At 37.5% G+C, this 24,336-nt stretch overlaps 2 protein-coding genes across 5 annotated transcripts; one reads left to right on the top strand and one right to left on the bottom strand.

Annotated features, from left to right (window-relative positions):
* The first annotated feature begins 8,469 nt into the window (after positions 1-8,469).
* On the top strand, positions 8,470-19,903 carry LOC130917055 (T-cell surface glycoprotein CD3 epsilon chain-like). Its single transcript, XM_057838111.1, has 5 exons — positions 8,470-8,713; positions 9,076-9,264; positions 9,347-9,478; positions 9,851-9,888; positions 15,129-19,903. Exons 1-5 carry the CDS (start codon positions 8,647-8,649, stop codon positions 15,186-15,188), a joined length of 486 nt encoding a protein of 161 aa, XP_057694094.1. The 5' UTR covers positions 8,470-8,646; the 3' UTR covers positions 15,189-19,903.
* Positions 19,904-20,930: 1,027 nt separating this feature from the next.
* On the bottom strand, positions 20,931-23,352 carry LOC130917783 (T-cell surface glycoprotein CD3 delta chain-like). 4 transcript variants are annotated; one of them, XM_057839468.1, is made up of 7 exons: positions 23,083-23,351; positions 22,814-22,883; positions 22,679-22,711; positions 22,399-22,590; positions 22,110-22,253; positions 21,275-21,342; positions 20,931-21,185 (listed from the first exon to the last, which is right to left on the bottom strand). In XM_057839468.1, exons 1-7 carry the CDS (start codon positions 23,083-23,085, stop codon positions 21,132-21,134), a joined length of 564 nt encoding a protein of 187 aa, XP_057695451.1. In that variant the 5' UTR covers positions 23,086-23,351; the 3' UTR covers positions 20,931-21,131. The 4 variants fall into 4 exon arrangements, with proteins under 4 accessions (XP_057695451.1, XP_057695453.1, XP_057695449.1 ...); XM_057839470.1 differs by having other exon boundaries at positions 22,691-22,711; positions 23,083-23,346; XM_057839466.1 differs by having other exon boundaries at positions 22,814-23,352.
* Positions 23,353-24,336: the final 984 nt, after the last annotated feature.

Below are 24,336 nucleotides of genomic sequence, written 5' to 3'. Positions count from 1 at the left end.
TCGTTGAAGCGGAGGGGTCCAAACAGGAAAGTGAAAATGACCGTCAACAATTTGTCACGCAAAAAACTTTGAAAAGTCATACCTCAGCAGACATACAACATACCTGCGCCAAACTTCCCGTGCTTGTTGAGAGTCATACCCTGAAGGGTCTTGTGGGGGTTATTTGCATCAACTCTACTGTGCCAACTAGTGGCGACAGAAAGGAGTTTTAAAACAGGCCTTTCCTATTGGGTTTTTTCAACATAGAGCAATGAAATTTGGGGAATCCATACCTTATGCAAAACTGTTCCAAAAGGTTTCTTGCACCCATTTTCCAAATCCAACAGAAAATCGGGTATTTTGGATCGAATGTGAAATTTTTATCTATTTGTAGTATAGTTTACATTTGGAGGCCTGAACATACACGAAAACTCAGCAAATTTTGCACAAACATGCGGCTTTGCATGGATTTCGATAATCTTGCGACATTACACAAAAATGTAACAAAATGGCTCAGTGGCGCCCCCTTGAATTTTTCAAAAAGGCGTTTCCTATTAGGTTTTTTTTAACGTAGAGCAATGAAACTTGGGGAGTCGATACCTTGTGCAAAACTGCTCCAAAAAGTCTCTTGAACCCATATTCCAAACCCAACAGGAAATCGGGTATTTTGGCTTGAATGTGAAATTTTTATCAATTAACAGGGTGCACATTTGAGACCTTGTCACTGAGGGAGTTGGTTGGATCATCTTCAAAATTGGTGAGACTATTCAGGAGACATAGGGGATCTAAAATTTTCAAAATGGTGCGTTTTAATTCATGGGTCTGACCTGGGCGTGGTGCCAAAGTCTGCCATTTTTTCGGCAAAATGACAAATTAAGTAAAACACAACTTGACACAACGTTCAATCTTTTTCATATCTGGCATGTATGTGCGGGATCCCACCCTTAACACGAGTGCATTGAAACATTACCCATTAGGCCTAGCGCCCCCTAGTGGGAACAGGAAATGACTTTTTTTTTTTTTTCACTAAACAGGCTCCTCCTCCAAGGAAAAAAATATTTTCACTTGAAACCTGCATCAAGGGAGCCATAAGACGTGTTCAGGTGCCTGATGAAAAATACTGAGGTTTGGTTGAAGCAGAAGAGTCCAACAGGAGAAGTGAAAATGACTGAAGCCATTTCGTCTCACCACAACTTTTGAACAGTCATAACTTCTACAACATATCTGCGCCAAACATCTCGTGCTTGTTGAGTCATACTCTGAGGGGTCCTGTAGGGGTCATTTGCATCAACCCTACAGCGCCAGCTAGTGGCAATAGAAAGTCACTCATTTTTCTAATATATGTCCAGTTCTTTTCAGGTTGGTCATTGTAGTTTCAAGACCTTTTGAAATACTTATTTTACAGCCCATGTCCACATTTCTCTGTCTGTTGCCGTGACGACCCTTTATTCGCTCCTTTTTTGTAGTACTCTCTCCAATAGGGGTTTTTATCTCTTTTAGGTGTGTGAATGTAAAGAGGCGACTTTCGAGCATGTTAGGTTCTAATGAGATGATTAGAGAGGACGATCTGCCACCACCCTGACCTGCACACTGTCCGAGTTGCGTGACGTCCAAGTTGCGCTAGATTGCGAGGGCCCGTTCAGTCCTACTTGCAGGCCTAGTTATATGCATTATTCAAAATGTCTGTCATTTTTAGCTTAGAATCAATAATTGATGTCTAATATTTCATTAAAAAAAAAAAAAGATTAAAAAATTATTCACTTGCATATTTTAAAATTATAAACAAATGACGTCACAATGAAAAAAAATGGCGTCTGTAAAAAAGTCACGGATATCTACCTCATAACTATCGCTTAATTGTCGGGGCGTAACGGTACACAAAAATCTCAGTTCGGTACATACCTCGGTTTTGAGGTCACGCTTCGGTTCATTTTCGGTACAGTAAGAAAACAAAATGCGAAATATAAATGTGCTAGCTGTTTATTACACACTTTTGTGCTTTCAACAATAGGAACATTAACCTATGCAAATCTAGAATTCTGCTAAAAAAGTAGCAGGTATTTAAAGACCATCCAACAACAATTTGCCTTTCAGACCCCGCGTATTGGTCAGCTTTCTTTCTAAAAGAAAGAAGAAAAAAGAAGTCCTGAAGATTTTAACATGTATTTTACGAATGAAATGCCTCAATGAAACATTTTTTTTCTTATGAACGGTTTTCAAAAGCTTTATTGGTGCATTTTCTCAAGTTGAAGCGCCACACAGAAATTAATAAATTTAACTGTGTAAGCAGGATGTGTGTTTTATTGTTATTATTTAATTACAGGTGTTTTAGCTCATTTCAATTTATTTAAATGGGCTATTATTTATTTTATTAGGTGTTTATAGTTTACAAATGTGATGTAGTATTCATTTATTTTGTATATTTTATGTTGTATAACTTTAGTTCCTATGTGAATATTAGTTCCTACTTGTTTTGTTGTGGTAGGAGGGTTTTGTATTGAACACAGGGCCGTGTTGGTTATTATTATAGCAGAGAAGACAGCAGTAAATCAACAAAGATAAGTCAACTGTGCCCCGATCTACCACTCAAGAGATCTGTTGGACTCAAATAGTAGGTTACGATTGCATATTAGTTTGAAAATTAATCGGATCCACCGTATTTCTACACGAGTGACTTCCGGCCCGATCCTAGCTACCGGTAGTAGTATTGACACAGGAGGGCCGCATCTCGCGTCAAATAATAAACTCTGCCGTTCTTTTCTTGTGCGTCGCGTTGCAGCCGCACTGCGACTGGTGTGCATTGGCTGAGTGACTCTAACGCCCGTGTTTACAGCGTTCTTGTGGCAGCCACGTTGTCGCGCCGTTGACGTTTCTGGGTTATACTGTCCTACCGTGTTGGTCCTCATTATAGTAGAGAAGACGGAGTTAATATAATTTACACTAGAGGTCACGGAGCCGCGGACCTCGGTCCGGTTCCGGACCCCCAAGCCGTCTGGACCGGATCTCAAGCTGTCGCGACTAATACACGTTGCAACAACAAAAATCATTTTTGTCTGCGGGTTTGCAGAGCAGAGGTGGGCAACAAACAAAAACCTTGGCGGTGACGCGCGTGAGCCAGCCAATCAGAGTGAAGCATTTGAAAGTTATTTTTAGGACAGCATGTCTCACACTCGCTTTCCAGACTCCGCGGAGTGACAGCCAAATACTGAGCCGAATGAAGTTGGAGGAAGATGTGAAAAAGGTACGACAGATGGCGTGCTCAAAACTACGCAAGATTGATGCAGAAAACAGAGTGTTTAAGGAGGAGTGGACCAACACATTTTTGTTCATTTTACCTGGCGGCAGCACAAGACTGCTATGGCTCATCTGTTCAGAGACGGTAGCGCTTGTAAAGAGCAGCAATTTGAAAAGGCACTATGAGACGAAGCACGCAGCTTTTTCGTAAAGTTTCCCTATGAACTCTGCAATCCGTTCTCAAAAAATAGCGGAATTAAGGGCACCTCAAGGCTCATGGTTCATTCATTCACTGCACAGCAACGAGCAAATGAATGCTACCTCAGAATAGCGTGGATATTGGGTCAAAACAAAAAGACTTTCAGTGACGCACCGATTGTCAAAGATTGTATGAGTGCAGTTGCTGAAACTTTGCTTAGTGGAAAGCAAAAAGAAGAGGTCGGTCAAAAAATAAAGCAAGTCCCCCTGTCAGCATCCACAATTAAAAAAAAAAAAAAAGTCTTGAACATGCTCTTATGTTGCTATTTAATGATTCAAATAAAGCACTTTTTTAGCGCCACGTACCAAAACGGTTCAATACTATTACATGTACCGTTACACCCTTACTTAATGTATTTTTTTGTTTCTGTCGCATTTTCTCCGATATGTTAGATGATAAACAATTGATCCAAACAAATAAAAATAAAAAATAACATGTTGAAGGGTAAATATATGAAAAAGAAAATCTCGACCACTCCTTGATGTCTGCGATTTCTGCATCGCGACCCTTGTTATATTGCCATATTTCACCCATAAAATCCCCAAAAATTCAGCTGTGGACATTCACAGCTGTGTATTGACACTCAGTGATACATGCGACATGGAGTTTTTGGATCGAAAAAAGGTAAGTACGCGATAATATCTCGTTAAAGTCATGGTGTCTGCAATTCTGCTCCTGTTCAAAATTTTTCTTCCCCCAGAAAATTGAGATTTTAAGCTTTCCAATGCTGTATTACACATGCATATAGGACAATTTAGAAATTTGGCCAAATTGGGGGTCTCAGAGCGGAACTTGTTTTCCGCCATAATTATTTGAAAGGCTAAATGATCAATGCAAAATAAATCTGTATTGACTTATACTAACTTTCATATGTATTAGTTCAAGTGATACATCGTTCGATTCAAACCTTTGTTTTCAAAAACTACAAAAGAAACATTTTGAAAACTTCCAGAATAAATGCCTGGATTTTTTGTTTGTTTGTTTAGCAAATTTAAATTTTAATATTTGAACATAAAACATCATTTCAATTATATTATCATACACAATAATGGCTTAACTATCCAGGAATGCAAAAAATAAACAATTGTCTTAAGACCACTTAACATTGTCTAAATAAATTAAATATAACTGAAAAAACGACTTAGTTAGGGAATACCAAAAATAGAACCTACCTTCAGGAAAAACACTACTGCTTTTGTCCACAAACACAACCAAACTCAGCAAAAAACATGTCATCAGCTATTCAAACGTGTTTGAGGGCGGAAATTGAGGGGGACATTCAGGAAGTGAAAAGGGGTAAATGTCAATCTGAACATAAAGAAGGTAATTCACTTAACAATGGTGGGGTCAATTCTATCCTTACAACATATGGGAGTCTGGATGTTCATCAATCGACAGTCAGAGAAGTTGTCTACAAATAGAGTTTGGCACTGTTGGTCCTCTCCTAAGGAGTTGCTATCCACCAAAGATGATGCTAAGAGTTCAGCGCAGAATACTCCAAGAGGTAAAAAAGAACCCTAGAGTGTCTTTTAAATACTCACAGAAATCACTGCCACAGTCCAATATTTCTGTGCACAGATCAACTAAATGTAAAACTATGGCCAGGAATGGTGTTTATGGGAGGGCTCGGTGAAGAAAGCCACTAATTTAAAATAAACAAAAAAACATTGTTGGTCGCCTAATGTTCGCAAAAAGGCACTTGGACACTCCACAGAAGTTTTGGCAAAATATTTTGTGACTGATGAAACCAAAGTTGAATTGTTTGGGAGTAACACACAACGTCATGTGTAGAGGAAAAATGGAAAAGCTCACTAACATCAACACCTCATCCCACCGTGAAGCATGGTGGAGGGAGCATCATGATTTGGGGCTGTTTTGCTACCTCAGGACCTAGAGAATTTGCAATCATTAATGGAAAAATTAATCCAAAAGTTTATAAGGATGTTTTGCAGAAAAACCTGAAGCCGTCTGTCAGACAGTTGAAGCTAAAAAGAGGATGGATGCTGCAATAAGACAATGATCCAAAACATAGAAGTAAATCGACTTCAGAATGGTTTCAGAAGTACAAAATACACGTTCTGGAGTGGCCAAGTCTAGACTTGAACCCCTTTCAGATGCTGTGGCATGACCTAAAGAAGGCGAATCATGCCAGACATCCCAAGAATCTGACTGAACTACATCAGTTTTATAGAGAAGAATGGGCCAAGATTATTCCTGATCCATGTGTCAGACTGAGCTGCAGCTACAGGAAGCGTCTGGTTGACGTTATTGCTGCCAAAGGGGGGAGGCACAAAATATTAAATGTGATGGTTCACTTAGTTATTTTTCCCCCTTCTGTCATTGTTTGGATACTGTCCTCATTAAAATATGAAACTTAGATATGTTTGGGTGGTTTTAGGTAAAGCAGACAGTGTTTTTTTTTCATCTGTGTGATTTTGACAAAGATCAGATCGCATTTAATGGTGATGTGAGAAATTCCAAAAGGTTCAGTTACTTTTTCATACCACTGTACATATAATCGGAAAGTTATTAATATTGTATCGAAATGTAAAAGTAAGTCATCAATGGATTATAATGATTTCAATGTTAGAAATAAAAAAGATTATATTAACCATTGCGAAGCCCTACTTTATGTCTGTAATTTATCATTTCAGTTCGGTTGTTTTCGGGGGGAAAAAAATTGAAAATTTCGAAAGTAATACCAGCATTCAAAAGCAACTATAAACACAATTTTACAACCTATAGACCAATTTCTTTATTGCCTCAATTTATGTAAGTTACATAGCAACACTTGGTAACTTCTCAGTTTTGGTCGATTTGAGGAACGCCGGTGGACAAACTGGTAGTGTTTCGCCCTAAGGTAGACTGGGTTTCCCATGAGGCCCAGCGCATGAGTGCAATGTGTCGTAAAATCCTCATATATCGTTCGCCTGCAGATGGATTAAACGACATTTCTGTTTTCAGTGACTGTGAGACGGAGGAATAGTACCGTATTGGCCCAAATATAAGACGGTGTTTTTTGCATTGAAATATGACTGAAAAAGCGGGGGTCGTCTTATATTCGCGGTCTAGACATTATACCCATTCACGACGCTAGATGGCGCCAGATGTCATTGAAGCAAAGTTCTGTTGTGACAGATCCCAGCTACTCTCAAGTTTAACCAGTTTGCATTATTTTATTGCAATGTTTTTCCTTATTCAGATTTGTTTCAATACTACAGTTACATTTAGACCTTACTTTGATGGTTAATGCAGTTATTGCAATTTTGTTGTTTTATCACAATAGATTGATTTACATTTCAAAAACCAGAAGCCATTCATTTACGAATGTGACTGCACTTTAGTTTACATATTTAAATGTTCAGATATTAAGATTTGAATGAGGCAAAATACCATGCTTTTTCTCTGAAATATATTGTTATAATCGTTTGTTTCAGATGTACTGTAATTATTTTTTGTATAAAAATTAATTTGGTGTTCAAAGTCTTTTTTTCAAACTTGAGTCTTGAAAAAGAGGGGGTCGTCTTATAATCAGGGCCGTCTCATATTCGGACCAATATACGGTAATTAGGTGATGAATCCAGTTGTGGCTAAACAATAGCATACGATGGTTAGCAACAGGGATGGTTAGCAACAGTGTGGCTTCGTGTGGGTAACCCCCTCCCCACCCAAAAGACATTTGATTAGTTGTCAGTGGACATATAATCACAAATGTTCTAAAAATATTTCATGAAGGCTGAAGTTACCTAGTGTTGCTATAATTAGATGCAATTTACTTCATTATTTCAAGTTTTATGGACTCAAATTAACCTTAATGATTAGATTATAAAATTGTTTATTTTGAGTTTTCACCAGTACGCAAAATAACTTTAGTGCTGCTCATTCATCATATGCATGTGAACTTCATTTTTTAACCTGAACTAATTCTAATTATAATAATTATTGTGGTTCTTATTGTATTGAACAGAACACATATGAGATACAACAGCAATCACTAATCTCAGTTGTGGTTGCCAAAACTACCCATCATCCATTGCAGTGGAACAGATCAATAACAGTCGTTACAATATTTTACTCTTTTATAAACTGTCCCCCGACGATTGGCTGGCAACCGATTCCGGGTTCCCCGCCTACTGCCCATAGTTAGCTAGGATAGGCTCCAACATCGCAGAAACTTTCGTGGGGATAAGCAGCTTGGAAAATGAGTGAATGAATGAATAAACTGTCGTGGTGCTGCAAAACAACAGTTTATAAAAGAGTAAAATATTTACTCACCAAATCAATGTGAAGTGAGTAAAATAAGTGAAAGTGCTGAAGAAAGCTTTGTTTAACAGCACGGTTCACTGTGGATGATTGCGGGAATGTTTTGGTGTCAAAAAAAACCCCGCGAAATAGACGAGGCAGATCTGAGCATGTCTGAAAGAACGCCCAAAGAACACTTGGTAAAAAAAATATTTTTTTTTAATTTGATTTAACTGAGGTACTGTACATCAAGTTAGGCATGTTTTAGAGGCCCAAATTACTACTTACTTGTTTTTAAAAAATAGTTTTGACAACAGGTTGATTAAAATTAATTTTGGTTCTCTTATCATATTTAATTAAGTTTTATATTAGCATTTACAGTGTAGTGTGTATAATTTATATGAATGAATGATCAAAAAAAATGAATGAATGACAAGAGGTTTTTCCAAACATAGTTCAATTAAGTCGATCAAAGAAGCAGCCAGTTTTATTTGATTGTACTGTATCATAATCATGGAATATAAAGTGAGCCTGATGTTTTACATTCACCATTAAGCCATAAGAGGGCAGGACTGCACTTTAATATATGGCTACCATCCCATAATACTCTGCAACGGAAAAGAATTTCAAAGTTGTCAGATAATGATTTTTTTTTTTAATTTACCTTCATTATGAACTACGATACATTTAAGAAACCTTTCATTTGACATTGTTTAAATTATATCCGTGAAGTCTACTTCGACACATGTATTTTCGTAAATGTGTGTGGGTGCACATGTGTGTGTTTGGGGGATGTCACACAGATAACGTCAGACAGATTAAAAGAGCAGCGGGTTCCAAGCTCAGTTCAAATATTGGAGAGGTTTTAAAGTTATCTTTTTGGGAACAATTACTGAATCTAAAAATACATTAGGCTATAATCATCAAAAATTATGAACAACAGTGCTTTGCGTTTCAGCTACCTCCTGATGGTACTAAGTGCAGTGGAAGCTGGTACAGGTAATTTGTATTCATCTTTGACTTGTATGTGTTTTTTTGTGTGTGTTTGTTTTGTTCTTTTTTGTATATTTAATTCAATGAAATTTGAATTTGTCGTGTTTGTATCACAAATTCAAAATACAAGTCAGAATCAGCATTGTACTCACTGAAAAGACGGGATCTCACATTTCCTGCTTTTAAATCTTCAGTTACCTATTTTGATCACTATAAATGAAAATGCATTGATGTTGATAATGTCTTTAGTATGATATTAATGTTTTATTAGCTGGGCTAACGCAATGAAGAATTGTGTTTTAGAGGAAATGAGAGTTGAAAATATAAAACAAGCACTAAATTTGTCCCCCAACTTAATGTTATTTAAGGTGCTGTGTCATTCTGGCGGGAGAGCTTCACTATGACATGTCCCGAAAATGGGACCTGGTTCAAATCAGATAACCCCGTTCACAGTGCCAGCAAGGACTTCACAGTTACTTATAATGGCAAAAACAAAGGCCTATACTATTGTGAATATGGTGAAAAGGTCAAATATTATTTCTATGTGGAAGGAAACGGTAGGTGCACCAAATGGACTGTATTTGCTCATGTGATCTTTGTATATGCTAACGTCTCTCTCACTGTCCATCCCTCCTCCAGTCTGTTCTGATTGTTTTGAGCTGGACGCAACACTGTTTGCCTTGGCCATTGTTGCAGACATGAGCATAACACTTATATTGATGTTACTTATCTACAAGTGCACCAAGAAGAAAATTTCAAAAGATACCAAAGGTAAGAAGCAGTGTAACAGAATGGCTTTTTAAAAATAAACTTGCGTTGAATCATCTTCCCCCCCCTACAAACAACTAAAATCCTAAAGTCGTAACTTGAAGAATCCAATATAGGGGAGACAATATTGTGGACTTTGAATAATGTAATTCATATTTAGTTTTTTACACAGTTAATTTCAAAGGCACTTTCAAATATTTGTATTTACACAGATTAAAAATTCAAGAGTTCATGGATATCTTTTTAATTGCATTTTTTTTTTCACATTGAAAACGTTGGGGGGGGTTTTCAAGTTTTTTATATATTTAAATATTTTGGGTTTGGATTGTGTCCAGGTTCATGATGTGTAACCACATTTCTGTGTTCTTCTTTTAGTATCCACAGGCCCGGCCCAGCCTTCTCCTGACTATGACGTGAGTAAAGGATTACATAACATATTTTCCACACAACATGTTCTCACAAGACTTCAGTTGGATACAACATGATCATTAAACTTTAGAATACTCCTCGATCTCTAAAGATGAATAAAATCAGCTCAGGGACATTCACGTTAACCTCTGCCTCCGGATTGAAAATGTTGGAAATGTCAAGCAGTTGTAAAAACACCTACCATTGATTGTTACATTAAGACTACAGAGTAAATATTCCTGATTTTTCTTATAACCTGCCTTAATGTTTATGCCTTCTGTGTGACATATGTGAAATTTCCATTGCTTACAGTGTATCATAAAAGTGAGTACACCCCTCGCATTTCTGCAGATATTTAGATACATCTTTTCATGGGACAACGCTGACAAAATGACACTTTAACCCAATGAAAAATAGTCTGTGTGCAGTTTATATCATAGCTAATTTATTTTCCCCTAAAAATAACTCAAAATATAGCCATTAATATCTAAACCCCTGGCAACAAAAGTGAGTACACCCCTAGAAACTACATCCCTAAATGTCCAAATTGAGTACTGTTTGTCATTTTCCCACCAAAATGTCATGTGACTCGTTAGTGTTACTAGGTCCAGGTGTGGATAGTGAGCAAGTGTGTTCAAATTTGTAGTGCAGCTCTCACACACTCTCATTCTGGTCACTGAAAGTTCCAACATGGCACCACATGGCAAAGAACTCTCTGAGGATCTTAAAAGACGTATTGTTGCGCTACATGAAGATGGCCAAGGCTACATGAAGATTGCCAACACCCTGAAACTGAGCTGCAGCACAGTGGCTAAGATCATCCAGCGTTTTTAAAGAGCAGGGTCTGCTCAGAACAGGCCTCAGGTTGGTCATCCAAAAAAGCTGAGCGCGCGTACTGAGCATCACATCCAAATGCCTTCTTTGAAAGATCGTCGCAGGAGTGCTGTCAGCATTGCTGCAGAGATTGAAGAGGTGGGGGGTTCAGCCTGTTAGTGCTCAGACCATACGCCGTACCCTACATCAAATTGGTGTGCATGGCTGTCACCCCAGGAGGAAGCCTCCTCTGGAGAAGGTACACAAAGCCCTCAAACAGTTTGCTGAAGACATGTCAACAAAGCGCATGGATTACTGGAACAATGTCCTTTGGTCTGATGACACGAAGATTAATTTGTTTGGTTCCGATGGTCTCAAGCATGTGTAGCGGCGACCAGGTGAGGAGAACAAAGATAAGTCTCTTATGCCTACAGTCAAGCATGGTGGTGGGAATGTCATGGTCTGAGGCTGCATGAGTGCTGCAGGTGTTGGAGAGTTACATTCCATTGAGGGAAATATGAATTCCAACATGTACTGTGAAATACTGTAGCAGAGCATGATCCCTTCCCTCCAGAAACTGGGTCACAGGGCAGTATTCCATCGTGATAATGACCCCAAACACACCTCCAAGAGGACCACTGCTTTACTGAAGAGGCTGAGGGTAAAGATGATGGACTGGCCAAGCATGTCTCCAGACTTGAACCCAATAGAACATCATTGGGGAAACCTCAAGCGGAAGGTTGAGGTGGCTCAAATATCCAGCAGCTCCGCAACGTTGTCATGGAAGAGCATTCCAGTGGCAACCTGTGAATGAAGCTCTGGTCAACTCCATGCCCAGGAGAGTAAAGACAGTTCTGGATAATAGTGGTGGCCACACAAAATATAGGCAGTTGACATGTTGTATGTTAATGTTGACAACTTTCACTAAGGGGTGTACTCACTTTTGTTAAATATAATATAAGAATAAATTAACTATTATATAGGATGCACACAAACTACTCTTCATTGTGTCAAAGTGTCATTTTGTCAATGTTGTCTCATAAAAAGATATACTTAAATATCTGCAGAAATGTGAGGGTGAGGGTGTACTCACTTTTGTGATACACTGTATATGTCTTTTCCCTGATTATTCTCCTTCATCTGACAAAAAAAAAAAAAAAAACATGCATATCAGTGTAGGTAAATTTACAGTACACTGAGGCCACAACTTTTTCAAAGCCTAATTCTAATTCCATGTCAGCATTCTATTTTCCCTTCTGCAATTCTTTTTTTTCAACGGTGACCTGGCTGCAGACCAGTGTTGTTTAGGCAGCCCATTTAATTTTCGACTTGGTCTTTTGGATGAAAATACTTTTTAGTCATAGTCATATTTTAGTCAGTAAAAAATGTGTTCGTCCTTCGTCTACTTTTAGTCAACGAAAACTCAGACAAATTCAGTCTCGTTTTACTCAACAATTACTCAAAATGTTTTTGTCTGTAAACTTGTGTTATTCTATAAATAAATAAAAGGTTTCCAACAACTTCAAATGAACATTGACAGACGGGCACATAATTGTAGAGTCTACAAGGACATCACCATCTTCGTGATGATAAAACAGTACATTATTTTCAGTTTATTAAACTTACCTGGACACCACGAACAGTACCCAAAAAAGTTTTACAAGAGTTTAAGACACTAACCGCGCTAAATGCTAATGCTACGCGAAGTCTTTGCTAACGCTACAAGTTACATTTAGTGTGTGATGATCACTCAGCACAGACCTTAAAAGACTAAAGCGACATGGCATATCCAGCCAAGAAAAGAAAACAAAACTTACAAAGCAGCATCTGACATGTTTCACAAAAGTCTGGAGCCTGGAGAAGACACCGGTGAGTAAGCCTGTGTGTGGGACCGGTGTGGTGGACGCAGCGTGAGTGATACGACCAAACAATGCTACGATGCATGCGAAGTCCACATACGATAAGAAAATGTCCCACATTGTGAAATTATGACGGAAACTATGGCGACTTTTCATCTCGTCTCGTCTCGTCAGACGAAAACTGGCATTCGTATCATTATGTTTTAGTCTCCCAAGCAGAGGTTGCGCTAGACTTTTTCGTTGTCTGTCATTTTGACTGACAGTGTCATAAAAATCCGGTCATAATCTATTTTTACCCGTCACTTACATTTTTAAAATGATTATAATGACATATTCAATAGTATTTAGTTTTCATTCATTTTTAATTAATATTCTGTCCGAACAAGCTTAACAAGAGGCAGACAGACAGCGGAGTGCACCAATCAGCGACGGGCAGACGTGCCGTTAGCAAAGCGACGAGGGCAGGATGAGGGACTTGCGCGCGGAAGTAAACATACGAGGAGAACGGAGTTTATTCAACATGGCTAGCGCGAGACAGACTGTTGTCAATGTCTCGTGTCGTTGTGTTTTAGCTCATTTAAAACTGAATTTACCGCGGATTGGAACATATTCTCGGCTCTCCCGCCATCCGTGTTGTTGTAGAGACGACTTTCGGCGCGCAAGAGTGACGTTGCTCGTGAAGAACACGTCACGCAAATAAACAAATCTGATTTGTCGATTGATTTTGTACCTACTCGAGGGCTGTGTCCCAGACTTTTCTCTCACTGTTTGAAAAATACAGGGAGAACATTCTGGCCGTGACAGGCAAACACTCAGTTGCCTTGACATTTTTCCGAGTAAGGCCAACGACGTCATGCATCAAGAGAGACAAAAGCTAATTAATATGCTCACTCGCCACCCTGTGATCTGGGGTGTGAATTGCAACCTGTCAAAATGACAGATGGACTTCAGTTTTTTCCGTCACCGTTTTAAAAAACCGGTCAACGACGGAAAATATTCGGTTAACGCGACCCCTGCTCCCAAGATACATTTTTAGCTCGCCATCGTCACATTATCGTCATCAAAAATTGTTCGACGCCAAAATATTTTCGTTTTCGTCATCATTGACGCAAACAACACTGCTGCAAACAGTAGAGTAAAACATGCCAAAATAAAATCAAACAAATCAGACAGAAGCACCACGGCAAAACGCCCCGCTAAAAAATGACTAAAAATATCAAAATGGCTTACGTCTTCGTCCTCTGCAGGACCATGACCCCCAACAAAATGTTTACTCCATATGAAGGTGAATGGCTTCACCTTGCTGGCGTTGGACATCCACACAAGTTGATCCATTGTTCACATTTTTTCCAACGTATGAAGAAAACATCTTTCATATGTTGTAATGTCTAGAGTCGTTTCTACAAGTTCCATAGCAGTAGTGTTTACTTGGTATGTTCTTTTTTGAAAAATTACCGGCAGAAAACAAGTGGTAATAATATGAGTTGTATGCGAGGGCGTATCTATGTTGACTCACTTCCGGGTTACGATGGTGACGTCACGGTATAAAAATAGCATTAACGCGGTACGCTATTACACAGAGCAAAAGAAATAAATTCTGAATAAAAATCGGAATATTAATATAATAATAGCAATGATAATAATAATACCTGCAATAATGAAACAAATCGGGTTCTAATGTGGCGGTTGTGTTTTACGTGGTGTACCTGAACACACCGCATGGCTGACTTGACAGATTGAGAGAGGACTTTTTACTTTCACTTTTCATGTTCAGCTGCGGCAGACAGTAGGCATGTTGTGTTACATAAGTTCTGAAATAAATAATTAAAAACCTGACAAAGCTGGTGATTTTACCACAATAATAATTGTCACTTTATGTTATAAAGACTTGGGAACGGAGGTCAGAGATCGTAGACATTCTACGGCCGTATTTTAAAGCCAGTTCGTTCAGCAAGCTCATTTGTCGAAGCGATCGTATGTCGAGGTACCACTGTATACAACCAACTGTATAATATGATGCACACAAAACTAGGTCACAGCAAATATTCAGCAGCAAGTTCAATAATGATTGTGGTGTTTCATGAGGAATAATGCAAATGTATTGCAACAATGACAATTCGATAGTATCGATCGCAACGAGACATAGGAAAAAAGTAAGGATAGAGTTGGTACCATAAAAATATTTTTTGGTCCAAAGCGTTTGAAGAGTCCTGGGTATGAGAATCCCAATGGCATGTCACGGTTGTATGAATTTTCTATTAATTTTTTTTTTAATCCCTTACTGTCATTATAATCCTTCATGGGAAACCAACTTACGCAGTGATGTATACAGTATTTATATTGGACACCAATTTAGAGAACAAGATGACTCACATGCAGGCACGCAGGGAGTGAAAAGGTGCGGCTGAACAATACTGCTCTTCGCAAGCTGTTGGCCAGGGTTTTTGAGGCTGAAATTAATCAACTACTGCATCTGTGGTGTATATTAGAGTGGAACCAAGTGACCTTGAAACTACTTGTTATGTACTCTGCCTTTTGAGCTGCTAACACTCTCCTTATGGTATCATTGACAGCGCCTGAACACCCACTCCCAGGATCCATATTCTTTTCTCAACAATAGCAAATCAAGATGAGGCACCTGTGACAGCTAACAAGTTGAAGCATTTCATCTGGGAAGACAAACAATTGAATATAAGAAGGGCAGCATTGCAACATTTTAATGCTAGAATTCTTTACACGCCATACAATTATATTCACTCGAGCAGTTGACTCATTTCATCATAAACAACATTAAGGTAAGCTCATGACAGGAAGAGGAAGTAAAGTTGGCGCCCAAATTGGTCCCATGGAAAAGTATTAAAAGTTAAATCTAATGTCAAAATTTGAATAGTTTAGCACAATATGAGTGCTCATCCATTTTCTACTGCTACATAATAAGTTAATGTTATGTCAATTTATTGTTGCTTTAGCCATATTGTTCTGAGCAGCGAGGACAGTTATGTCACTTAGACAACTGTTCCATGCCTCAAAAGTTCACAACAGAACGAGAGTGGATTGTCCATTATTGTATGCTGAGATGTATGTAATTATTAGTATGTTGTGTAAGATTATAAGTATTGTCGTTGGACCTCCTTCACTGATGTCCAAATCAGTTTTCCAAAGGGAAAGAGTAGTTAATCCTCATCATGGTCCTGTTTTATGAATGTGTGGCTATCATGACACATTTCCTCCTAGTTATCACTTTGCCTTATGTGGTGACTTAAAAAAAAAAATCTCCTGCAGTGTTAGTCCTTTAGATCAATGAACATCAACATGGCACCTGCAATCACCAGGAAGCCCCCAAAGGCCACATGAGTAGCCCTGTTCTAATGATAGCTCACCAGTGAGTGGTAGGACGTCCCTAGAAATGTTGGAGATGTGATTATTTAAGAAATAAAACAGCAAATTTACAAAAATCTACATTAAATGTTTTTTAATATTAATGCTTACAGCATCCGTTTTCAACCACATTAAATACTTTTATGATCAGTGTCTTCACATAGATAAAAATCACCATTTACTACCATTAACAAGTAATGTAAAGGAAATTTCAACAATTTGGTGTATATTAATCAGTACCAGGGGCGGAACTACTGTAAGTGTGCAACTGTACCCGGGTTGTTCAGAGCTGTAATATAGTGTTTAAAGTAGAGATGTCCCGATTGATCACGTCATTTTCAAAGTATCGGAATCGGCAAAAAAATATCGGCCATGCCTTTTTTAAATATACAGTATATATATTTTAATTAAATCGTTTTCTAATTGTATTTAACGTTACAGACATAATATGTTACACTCATCCAGCGTCTTTAGTTTAGGCTTAAGGTAGGGTTATCAAAAATATCCCGATAACGGCGGCAATAAATTTATTAAAATCTGTGTCACGTTAAAATATTTAACGCTATTAATATATGTGCTGCACGACCCTCTCACTCATTGTCGCGATCAATCTATATTGACACTGTTTTACCTATATAGAGAGATAAAAACAATGAGCAGAGAGAATTATGGCAGCCTTCGGAGCCTTTCTTTAATTGGCCATAACCTTGTAATCTCTCCCCCTATAATTAGAAAGATGATGGGATGAAATGTGGGGAAGCAAAGTGGCAAATGATCTGTGTCACATTACCTTAAGTTATTTCTCAAAGCAGAGAAGATATATCCATTGTTAGCACGACGCACAGTCATGGTTTTACTTCCCATCATGGTTCCACTTCCCATCATGCATTGGAGTATCATTTACTGAAAGCTCAACAAATACGCTAGATGGCAATATTTAGTCACAATATAATATGATTGTCACAATATGCAAAGTCACAAGTCTTTCTATCCATGGATCCCTCTCACAGAAAGAATGTTAATAATGTAAATGCCATCTTGAGGATTTATTGTCATAATAAACAAATACAGTACTTATGTACTGTATGTTGAATGTATATATTCGTCCGAGTTTTATTCATTTTTTTCTTAATGCATTGCCAAAATGTATATGATCGGGAAAAATTATCGGGAATGATTGGAAATGAATCGGGAGCAAAAAAAAGCAATCGGATCGGGAATGAGAGATACTCAAACTAAAACGATCGGGATCGGATCGGGAGCAAAAAAAACATGATCAGAACAACCCTAGTTTAAAGTGTTAGATATCTCTGCCAGACCCCATCCCCCGCTTGGCCGGTTGTCTGGAGGGTCCCACAACTAATTGTCCACTAGCACCACACTGAAAATCCACTCAGGGGGTCTCTTTAATTCTCATTGCACCCGGGCCCCGTTCACATTTGTTCAGCCACTGATCGTTACCCAAGATCTTGCTATGACCATTTGTTGGCTTAAATAGAATATGTTTTCCATAACACAAGATTTTTTTTTATTTGTAATTGCTTCCATTTTAAATCGAATCATGTTTTTTGCTTTCTTAAATGTAACAAATGTATTGAAATGTACATTTTATACTGTCTGTATCAAGTATTTCTCAAAATAATCTGCAATTTTTTTGTAGTCGGAAACATACCTCTGATACTTATCAGAAGTGTAGGTTCATCACGTGTGATGCAGCCTCAAAGCCGCAGCTCATATCCGTTACAGTTACACCCCTACGTTCACCCAGACATGCGGCCCATCACCTGCCTTTGTGAGGTGGAAAGAAGAGAATATTGCAGTAATGTTTTGTCTGCTTATGGCTTTTACTTACTCTTATACAGTGGGGCAAATAAGTATTTAGTCAACCATCAATTGTGCAAGTTCTCCTACTTGAAAAGATTAGAGAGGCCTGTAATTGTCAACATGGGTAAACCTCAACCATGAGAGATAGAGTGTGGGGGGGAAAAAACAGAAAATCACATTGTTTGATTTTTAAAGAATTTATTTCCAAATTAGAGTGGAAAATAAGTATTTGGTCAAGACCAAAAGTTCATCTTAATACTTTGTTATGTACCCTTTGTTGGCAATAACAGAGACCAAACTTTTTCTGTAACTCCACTATAGTGTATAAAATTGTATCCACCAGTGCATGTTTTCCCCAGTGCCTAAAACATGACATCATTTCAATGTCACAGTTCTCTGATTAGCTTACTAATGAATTATGAGTTATAATTAGAACTCACACTTGCTGCTTTGTTGCGTATGTAACTGTTTGCTTTTGCCATTATAAGGAACTGAAATATGTTAACAAGAAATATTTTGGAATTAAAACCACTCGATTATTTGACAAGGACTGACTTTATTTTTAAAACCATTTCTCTCCTCCCTCATTTTTCCATGTAACTCCCTCATTGTATACTAGTATGTTTGTTAACGCTAGAAAATCTACATCAGTATTTCCTTGTGTTCAACCTGTCCTATGTGTTTGAATGCATTTTCGCTCACATAGTTTTGTAAAACAACTAAAGGTTCTTATTTCTGGACAGGAAAACACTCCTTTTTGAGGATATTGTGTTATAATTTATATTTGTATTCTTGACAAGATGTGTTTTTGTGTATTTAATTGTGTCATGTGTAGTCAAAAAGCCCCCCTCTCCTTAAGTAAAACATTCCTTATTCATAGACGTCACTATCAGTTGACATGGCTTGGGGCCGATCCTCAGGGGGCCTATTTTCAAAAACTTATAATACAATTATTTTTTAAACCAAAGCCGCTAACGACCTAAAACAAAAACAGGCACCTCCCTTAGGCATTTATGAGTCTCCGTGAGCAGCGACATAAAAATATTCAAAGTCGTCCCCCTAATAAAATCCCGATTAATTATATGGCTATAAAATTCTCAAATTTTACACTAGTTGCACAAAAATCACCAAATGCAGAGATAATCACTTATATTTTCAGGATCAATAGCAATATTTAACATATCATATAGGTTTCTATAGATATTAACATAAAACAGTCTAGATTCTTGGTTAAAAGAAAAAAAAAACAGGCAGATACCATTCATTATACGTAAGTATTTCAAGCCAAAGTTACGGTATTGTGTAATCCAACATGGCGGCCGTCACGAAACAAAGTTGATTCCTGTAAGTAAATGCTAAAATTGCAGAATTTCTGCAGATATGAATGTTAAACACTTTAGATTCTTGGTTAAAAGTAAAAAAACAGACAGCTATCTTTCATTTTACATAAATATATCAAGCAAAAGTTACGGTATTGTCTAATCTAACATGCCGGTTGACAAAAAAAAAAAAGTTTTTTGAGTTGAAAATCCTTTTAAAGAAATGCTTAAATTGTGGAATTTCTATAGAAATTAATGTAAAAAAGTATAGATTATTGGTTAAAAGCAAAAAACAGGCAGTTATCATTCATTTTGTGTAAATATTTCTAGCCAAAGTTACACTAATTGTATCCATTGATATTTTTTCACATTTCAAAGTGCATGCATGGTGCTATTTGATATAATAATTCCTTGGAATTCTCGACCTAATCACTCTTGAGTTACTCCTGCCTGCTTCTACACAGTAAAACCTTCGTCCTATTTCCACCTAAATCCGGCGTTAGAACGCAGCGTGTTTGAGTTTATCATAGTGAAAGCCAACGGTCTGCCTGGGTCGGCCCCTTATGGGAAGGCGTGGCACAATGTCTGAGGGAGCAGTCTTGTCAACTGATGGTGTAGTCTATGCCTTATTTTCATCACATTACTGAGTACTGTCAGAACAACTCAATGTTATTTAGAGGAATATACTGTATATCTCTTTAAGAGCTATCACAGTTGCAAAAAAGGGTACATAACGCCAGCTAAAGACAATGTAACAACATCATTTAAAGGCGGAACAAAGTTAAACAGTATAATAAAAAATGAATAAATGAATACCCTGGATTAGGTGGTGGATGGATGGATGGATGGATGGATGGATGGATGGATGGATGGATGGATGGATGGATGGATGGATGGATGGATGGATGGATGGATGGATGGATGGATGGATGGATGGATGGATGGATGGATGGATGGATGGATGGATGGATGGATGGATGGATGGATGGATGGATGGATGGATGGATGGATGGATGGATGGATGGATGAATATACTGTATATACTGTAAGTGAGTGACTAAAAGGATGAATGAACAAATAAAGCTGTAATTGCCAAAGAATAAAAAATGATTTCACTCATAAAAATAGTGAAGGAGGCTTCTTTCCTGATGTGCAAAGGAAGGTTGTTTCATGGTTTTGGACCAGCAACAAAAAAGCTCAGTCGTCTTCGTGCTTCTGCTTAAATTTCAGAACCTCCAGAAGCAGCTAATCTGCTGACCTGAGGGATTGGCTTGAGCAAAGGGCAAACCATTTTTGAACTTAGAAGAAAAAATTTTAAAGAAAATTTTTAAAATAAACTCTTAAGTTTATAGCCAGCCAGTGGAGCGAGGCCAGAGCAGGAGTTATGTATTCCCTCTAACTTGTTCCTGTATAAGCGCCCACGAACAAAAAAAAACAATTAATTTAGGAAACTGAATTGCTGCGATTGGCTGGCGATCAAGTCAGAGTGTACTCTGCCTATGGCACAGAGTAAGCTAGGACAGGCTCCAGCACCCATGCAACCCCCGTGAAGAAGTGACACGGAAAATGAATTAAACTATATTGTTTCAAATGGCATAGTTCAGTATAGCAAGCCCACGTCATGATCATAGAGTGTGCAAGCTCTTAAAAGTATATGTTGCTGATGTCCTGGCAAATTAGGTTTTTTAGTTACATACTGCATAGTACCTGTAGCTTTTTCCCCCCATATTCCATTCATGTTCTACAGAACCTGTTCACATATAGAGTAGAGGAAACATGAAGACTTTTACCAGATGACATTACACGAGAGTCAAAGCACACGCTGGCATGGTCGCCAGTCAATTACAAGGCACACACAAACAACGATAATACACTAAAACACAAAGTCTTGGGGGTATTATGTTTATTAACATCACCACACAGAAAATGCAAGTAAAAATGGGAGTGAAACATCTACACAATTAAACAAAGACCTATTTGTATAAATTTGGACTCCAGAACTTGTATTTAGTTTCAAAGATTGACTATATTTTATTCAGTTGGGCAAGCAGGCTATCATTTATCAGAGAGTGTGTGGTATATTTCTCTGCGACCATCTTTGTATTTTAGCTGCGGGAAAACCAGACATGAACATCAGTTATTGCTTTTCCATTGAGAAAACTACAAATGACATTTTAGTGTTCTGGAATTTAGTTTACCTCCTGGTACCCCTCATTTGGGACTCGCCTCTGTGTCTCGTTTGATATAAGATGTTCCCTGTCAGATCCTGCAAGGAAATATTTATTTAACACAAAACAGCAGCGTCAAGGAATATCAACAGTTTTCAGCTCGATGAGTGACGTTGAATAATTGCAGTATATTTTTTTATCTATATGATGCACAGCAAGTGTATTCATTTTTATTTCTCATCTTAACCCTTTCAGGGTCAGTGGTCATTACATTAGAGATCTGTTCAAAAGTTTAAACTTATGACATTAAACTCTTTATAGAGCAAGACACCATTTTTGGTCATTAAAAAAATGCATTTATTTTTTTTTTGTTTAATATTTTATATTATTTTCATACGAGTATAAATACATTAATTAATTAATTAATTAAATTCATATTAATAAAAAACGAAATACACTTGCTACAGCCCCAAGATTTTTTTTTTTTTTTTTAGCTAATTGCATACCATTGACACCGACAAAAGTCCAATTCACTTACACCAGGACTAGCCATGAATGCTCATCTTTCAATGCCACTGACGGCGCTAGATGTCCAATCTATTTTGACTCGGAGAGATACATGAACGACCATTAATTCGCCCCTCCCAGACAAAATGGATCGGATGTCTAGTGCCGTCGATGGCTGCCAATGAGTTAAAGAAGTGCGTAAAACTAATGAAATATATATTTTTTTTAATTAAAAATCATAATTCATGTGTGAAAGGGCTAAACATCACAGAGGTGTAGATATTAACAGTTCATTTCTTAAAAGCTGAACTTTTTCAATGTTAAAAGTAGAACATACAGTATATGTGAAAATATTTACTTTTGTGTCGAGAGGTGGCTACAAAGGCATGAGTGTGTGATGCAACAAGATAGACAGCCACTCCGAGCACAATGGTAGCCATCAAGTCCCCAACAGCAAGACCTGATATGGAAACCAGGTCAAGCTCCACACAGTTTTCACAGGCTGGATACAAACAAACACAACTATCAATGCAACTGGTTTTGTAAGTAACACATCGGACTTAATTTGTCAATTATATTTTTTAGTAAAAGCCTTCATCTAATTTACACAATAAATAGTTTAGTAATTTAGTTGGTGCAGAACTTACTTCTGAACTTCACGTAGATTTTTTGTCTTTGTTTGCCTGTTCGATCAACACATTGGTACTCTCCAGTGCTCTCGTCTTTATACTTTAATGGGAATGTTACATTTTTATCATCTTTTGTCACTTTGTTGTTTTCACCACACAATAACGTAATCTCCCCGTATGTAGATCTCACAGTAAAATCTGTGTTCGATGCTGTTGAGAACAAAAATGATTAATTAAATCATTATACATGATACTGCCATTTAGTGTCTCTTTAAGTGACAATTTAACAGAATCCCACCGTTGGCTTTACCTTTATCACACCAAACAAACTCTGTGGGAGAATTTGGAAAGAATGAACGGTAGAACTCATTAAAATTGAATGAAGGGTTTCCCAACAGATAATGAAGAATTTAAAAAATGAATAATAACTTACCATTAAGTGTCAAAATAACAAAATAATAGAGTACAATTTTGCAGCCTTTCATTGTGTCATCTGAGTGGTGCTGTTTAAATAAGTAAAATGTGTTCATCATTGTGTGCTCATAAAATAGAATTCACCAAAACAAAAAGATACAACTATTTTCATATCAAGATAAAGTATTTATGTGAACAAGAAACTTATGAAAACACCGAAGTATTCCTTTAGAGTCATATTTAACAGTAAACAATTAAAAACAAATACAACATGAATAAAAATATTACCATTAAATATACTGTACAGCAGTCGCTCTCCTGGTGTTGTCACTCTATCTTGTTGAAGATGAAGAGTGGGAGTAGGAAGTGAGTGTGATTGGTTAACCCAGCAGCTTAGCTTTAATATACTGTATACTAGCGGTCTGGCCCGGCATTGCTTGGGTGAAAAAGTGCAAATTGGCATTTTCTATGATAATTTTTGGAGATTCAAATTAATTTCCTGCTCTAAACGGAGGCCTATAGAGATAAAATCCATCTAAGAACCCTCCCAGACACATGAAGTACAACTGTGTAAAATTTCGTCAAAATCCGCCCAGCTGTTTTGTAGTCCACAGGGAGCAAACACACACAGACACGCACACACAGTTCCATTTATATATAAGCAGAGGTGGGTAGAGTAGCCAAAAATTGTACTCAAGTAACAGTAGTGTTACTTCAAAATAATATTACTCAAGTAAAAGTAAAGGTAGTCATCCAAAAAACTGTACTCAAGTACAAATAAAAATGTATTTGGCGAAAAAAATACTCAATAATGAGTAACATTGTAACTGCTTACGAAGTTTGATGTTTTTTAAATAATGATTGTTTTTTTTTTTCGCAGCACAGTTATGAATTGTGAATTGTTCCTTCGTGAACTGTTCCCTCGTAGTTCCTATTATGCAATTAAATGGATCATATCTCCAGTTTTTCGTGGTCAATCGGTTCCAAACAAATAACTGGGAGAGAGGTTAAAATCCGCACTTTCGAGTCATGTTGAGGGCAGCGCTCTATTTCAAATACTTAATTTTTTACGGTGCTATAATGACGACACGTGATTGAACAGGTCAGGTTGATCATAGAACGGCAAGCTTGAGTCTGATTGGTATAATCGAGGAATGTGATTATTATTGCCACATCTCATTGGTGAAACTAGTAATGGTGTCGCTGGCAAAAAACAAAAAAGGAAAATCTAATATGTAGAATTAATATGTAGAATTAAGACGAAAAATGTAACAAGTAGTGCAGCCCAAAGTAATGGAGTAAGAGTAGCGTTTCTTCTTCTCAAATATACTCAAGTAAAAGTAAAAAGTATGGCTTAGTAAACTACTCTCAAAAAGTTACTCAAGTAAATGTAACCCGTTACTACCCACCTCTGTATGCAGTGTTGTCAGTTACGTGTTACTAAGTAACGTGTTACTGTAATCTGATAACTTTCTTTCCGTAACGAGTAACCTAACGCATTCATTTTTCCAAACCAGTAATCTGAATAAAGTTAGTTTCCTT

The sequence above is a fragment of the Corythoichthys intestinalis genome, chromosome 6 (assembly GCF_030265065.1).
Source record: "Corythoichthys intestinalis isolate RoL2023-P3 chromosome 6, ASM3026506v1, whole genome shotgun sequence".
Lineage (NCBI taxonomy): Eukaryota > Metazoa > Chordata > Actinopteri > Syngnathiformes > Syngnathidae > Corythoichthys > Corythoichthys intestinalis.
Note: the sequence above shows the minus strand (reverse complement) of the source record. Positions and strands in the feature narration are given on the sequence as shown.

What these genes read in the sequence shown, in the direction of transcription:
- LOC130917783 (XM_057839466.1), bottom strand. Translation starts at nt 22,913, where the DNA reads ATGATGAACACATTTTACTTATTTAAACAGCACCACTCAGATGACACA. An exon ending in AATCTACGTGAAGTTCAGAA is followed by an intron (nt 22,254 to 22,398) that starts GTAAGTTCTGCA and finishes GTTTGTATCCAG; the next exon opens with CCTGTGAAAACTGTGTGGAG. An exon ending in AGCCACCTCTCGACACAAAA is followed by an intron (nt 21,343 to 22,109) that starts GTAAATATTTTC and finishes ATTTCCTTGCAG; the next exon opens with GATCTGACAGGGAACATCTT.
- LOC130917055 (XM_057838111.1), top strand. Translation starts at nt 8,647, where the DNA reads ATGAACAACAGTGCTTTGCGTTTCAGCTACCTCCTGATGGTACTAAGT. An exon ending in TGCAGTGGAAGCTGGTACAG is followed by an intron (nt 8,714 to 9,075) that starts GTAATTTGTATT and finishes ATGTTATTTAAG; the next exon opens with GTGCTGTGTCATTCTGGCGG. An exon ending in TTTCTATGTGGAAGGAAACG is followed by an intron (nt 9,265 to 9,346) that starts GTAGGTGCACCA and finishes TCCCTCCTCCAG; the next exon opens with TCTGTTCTGATTGTTTTGAG.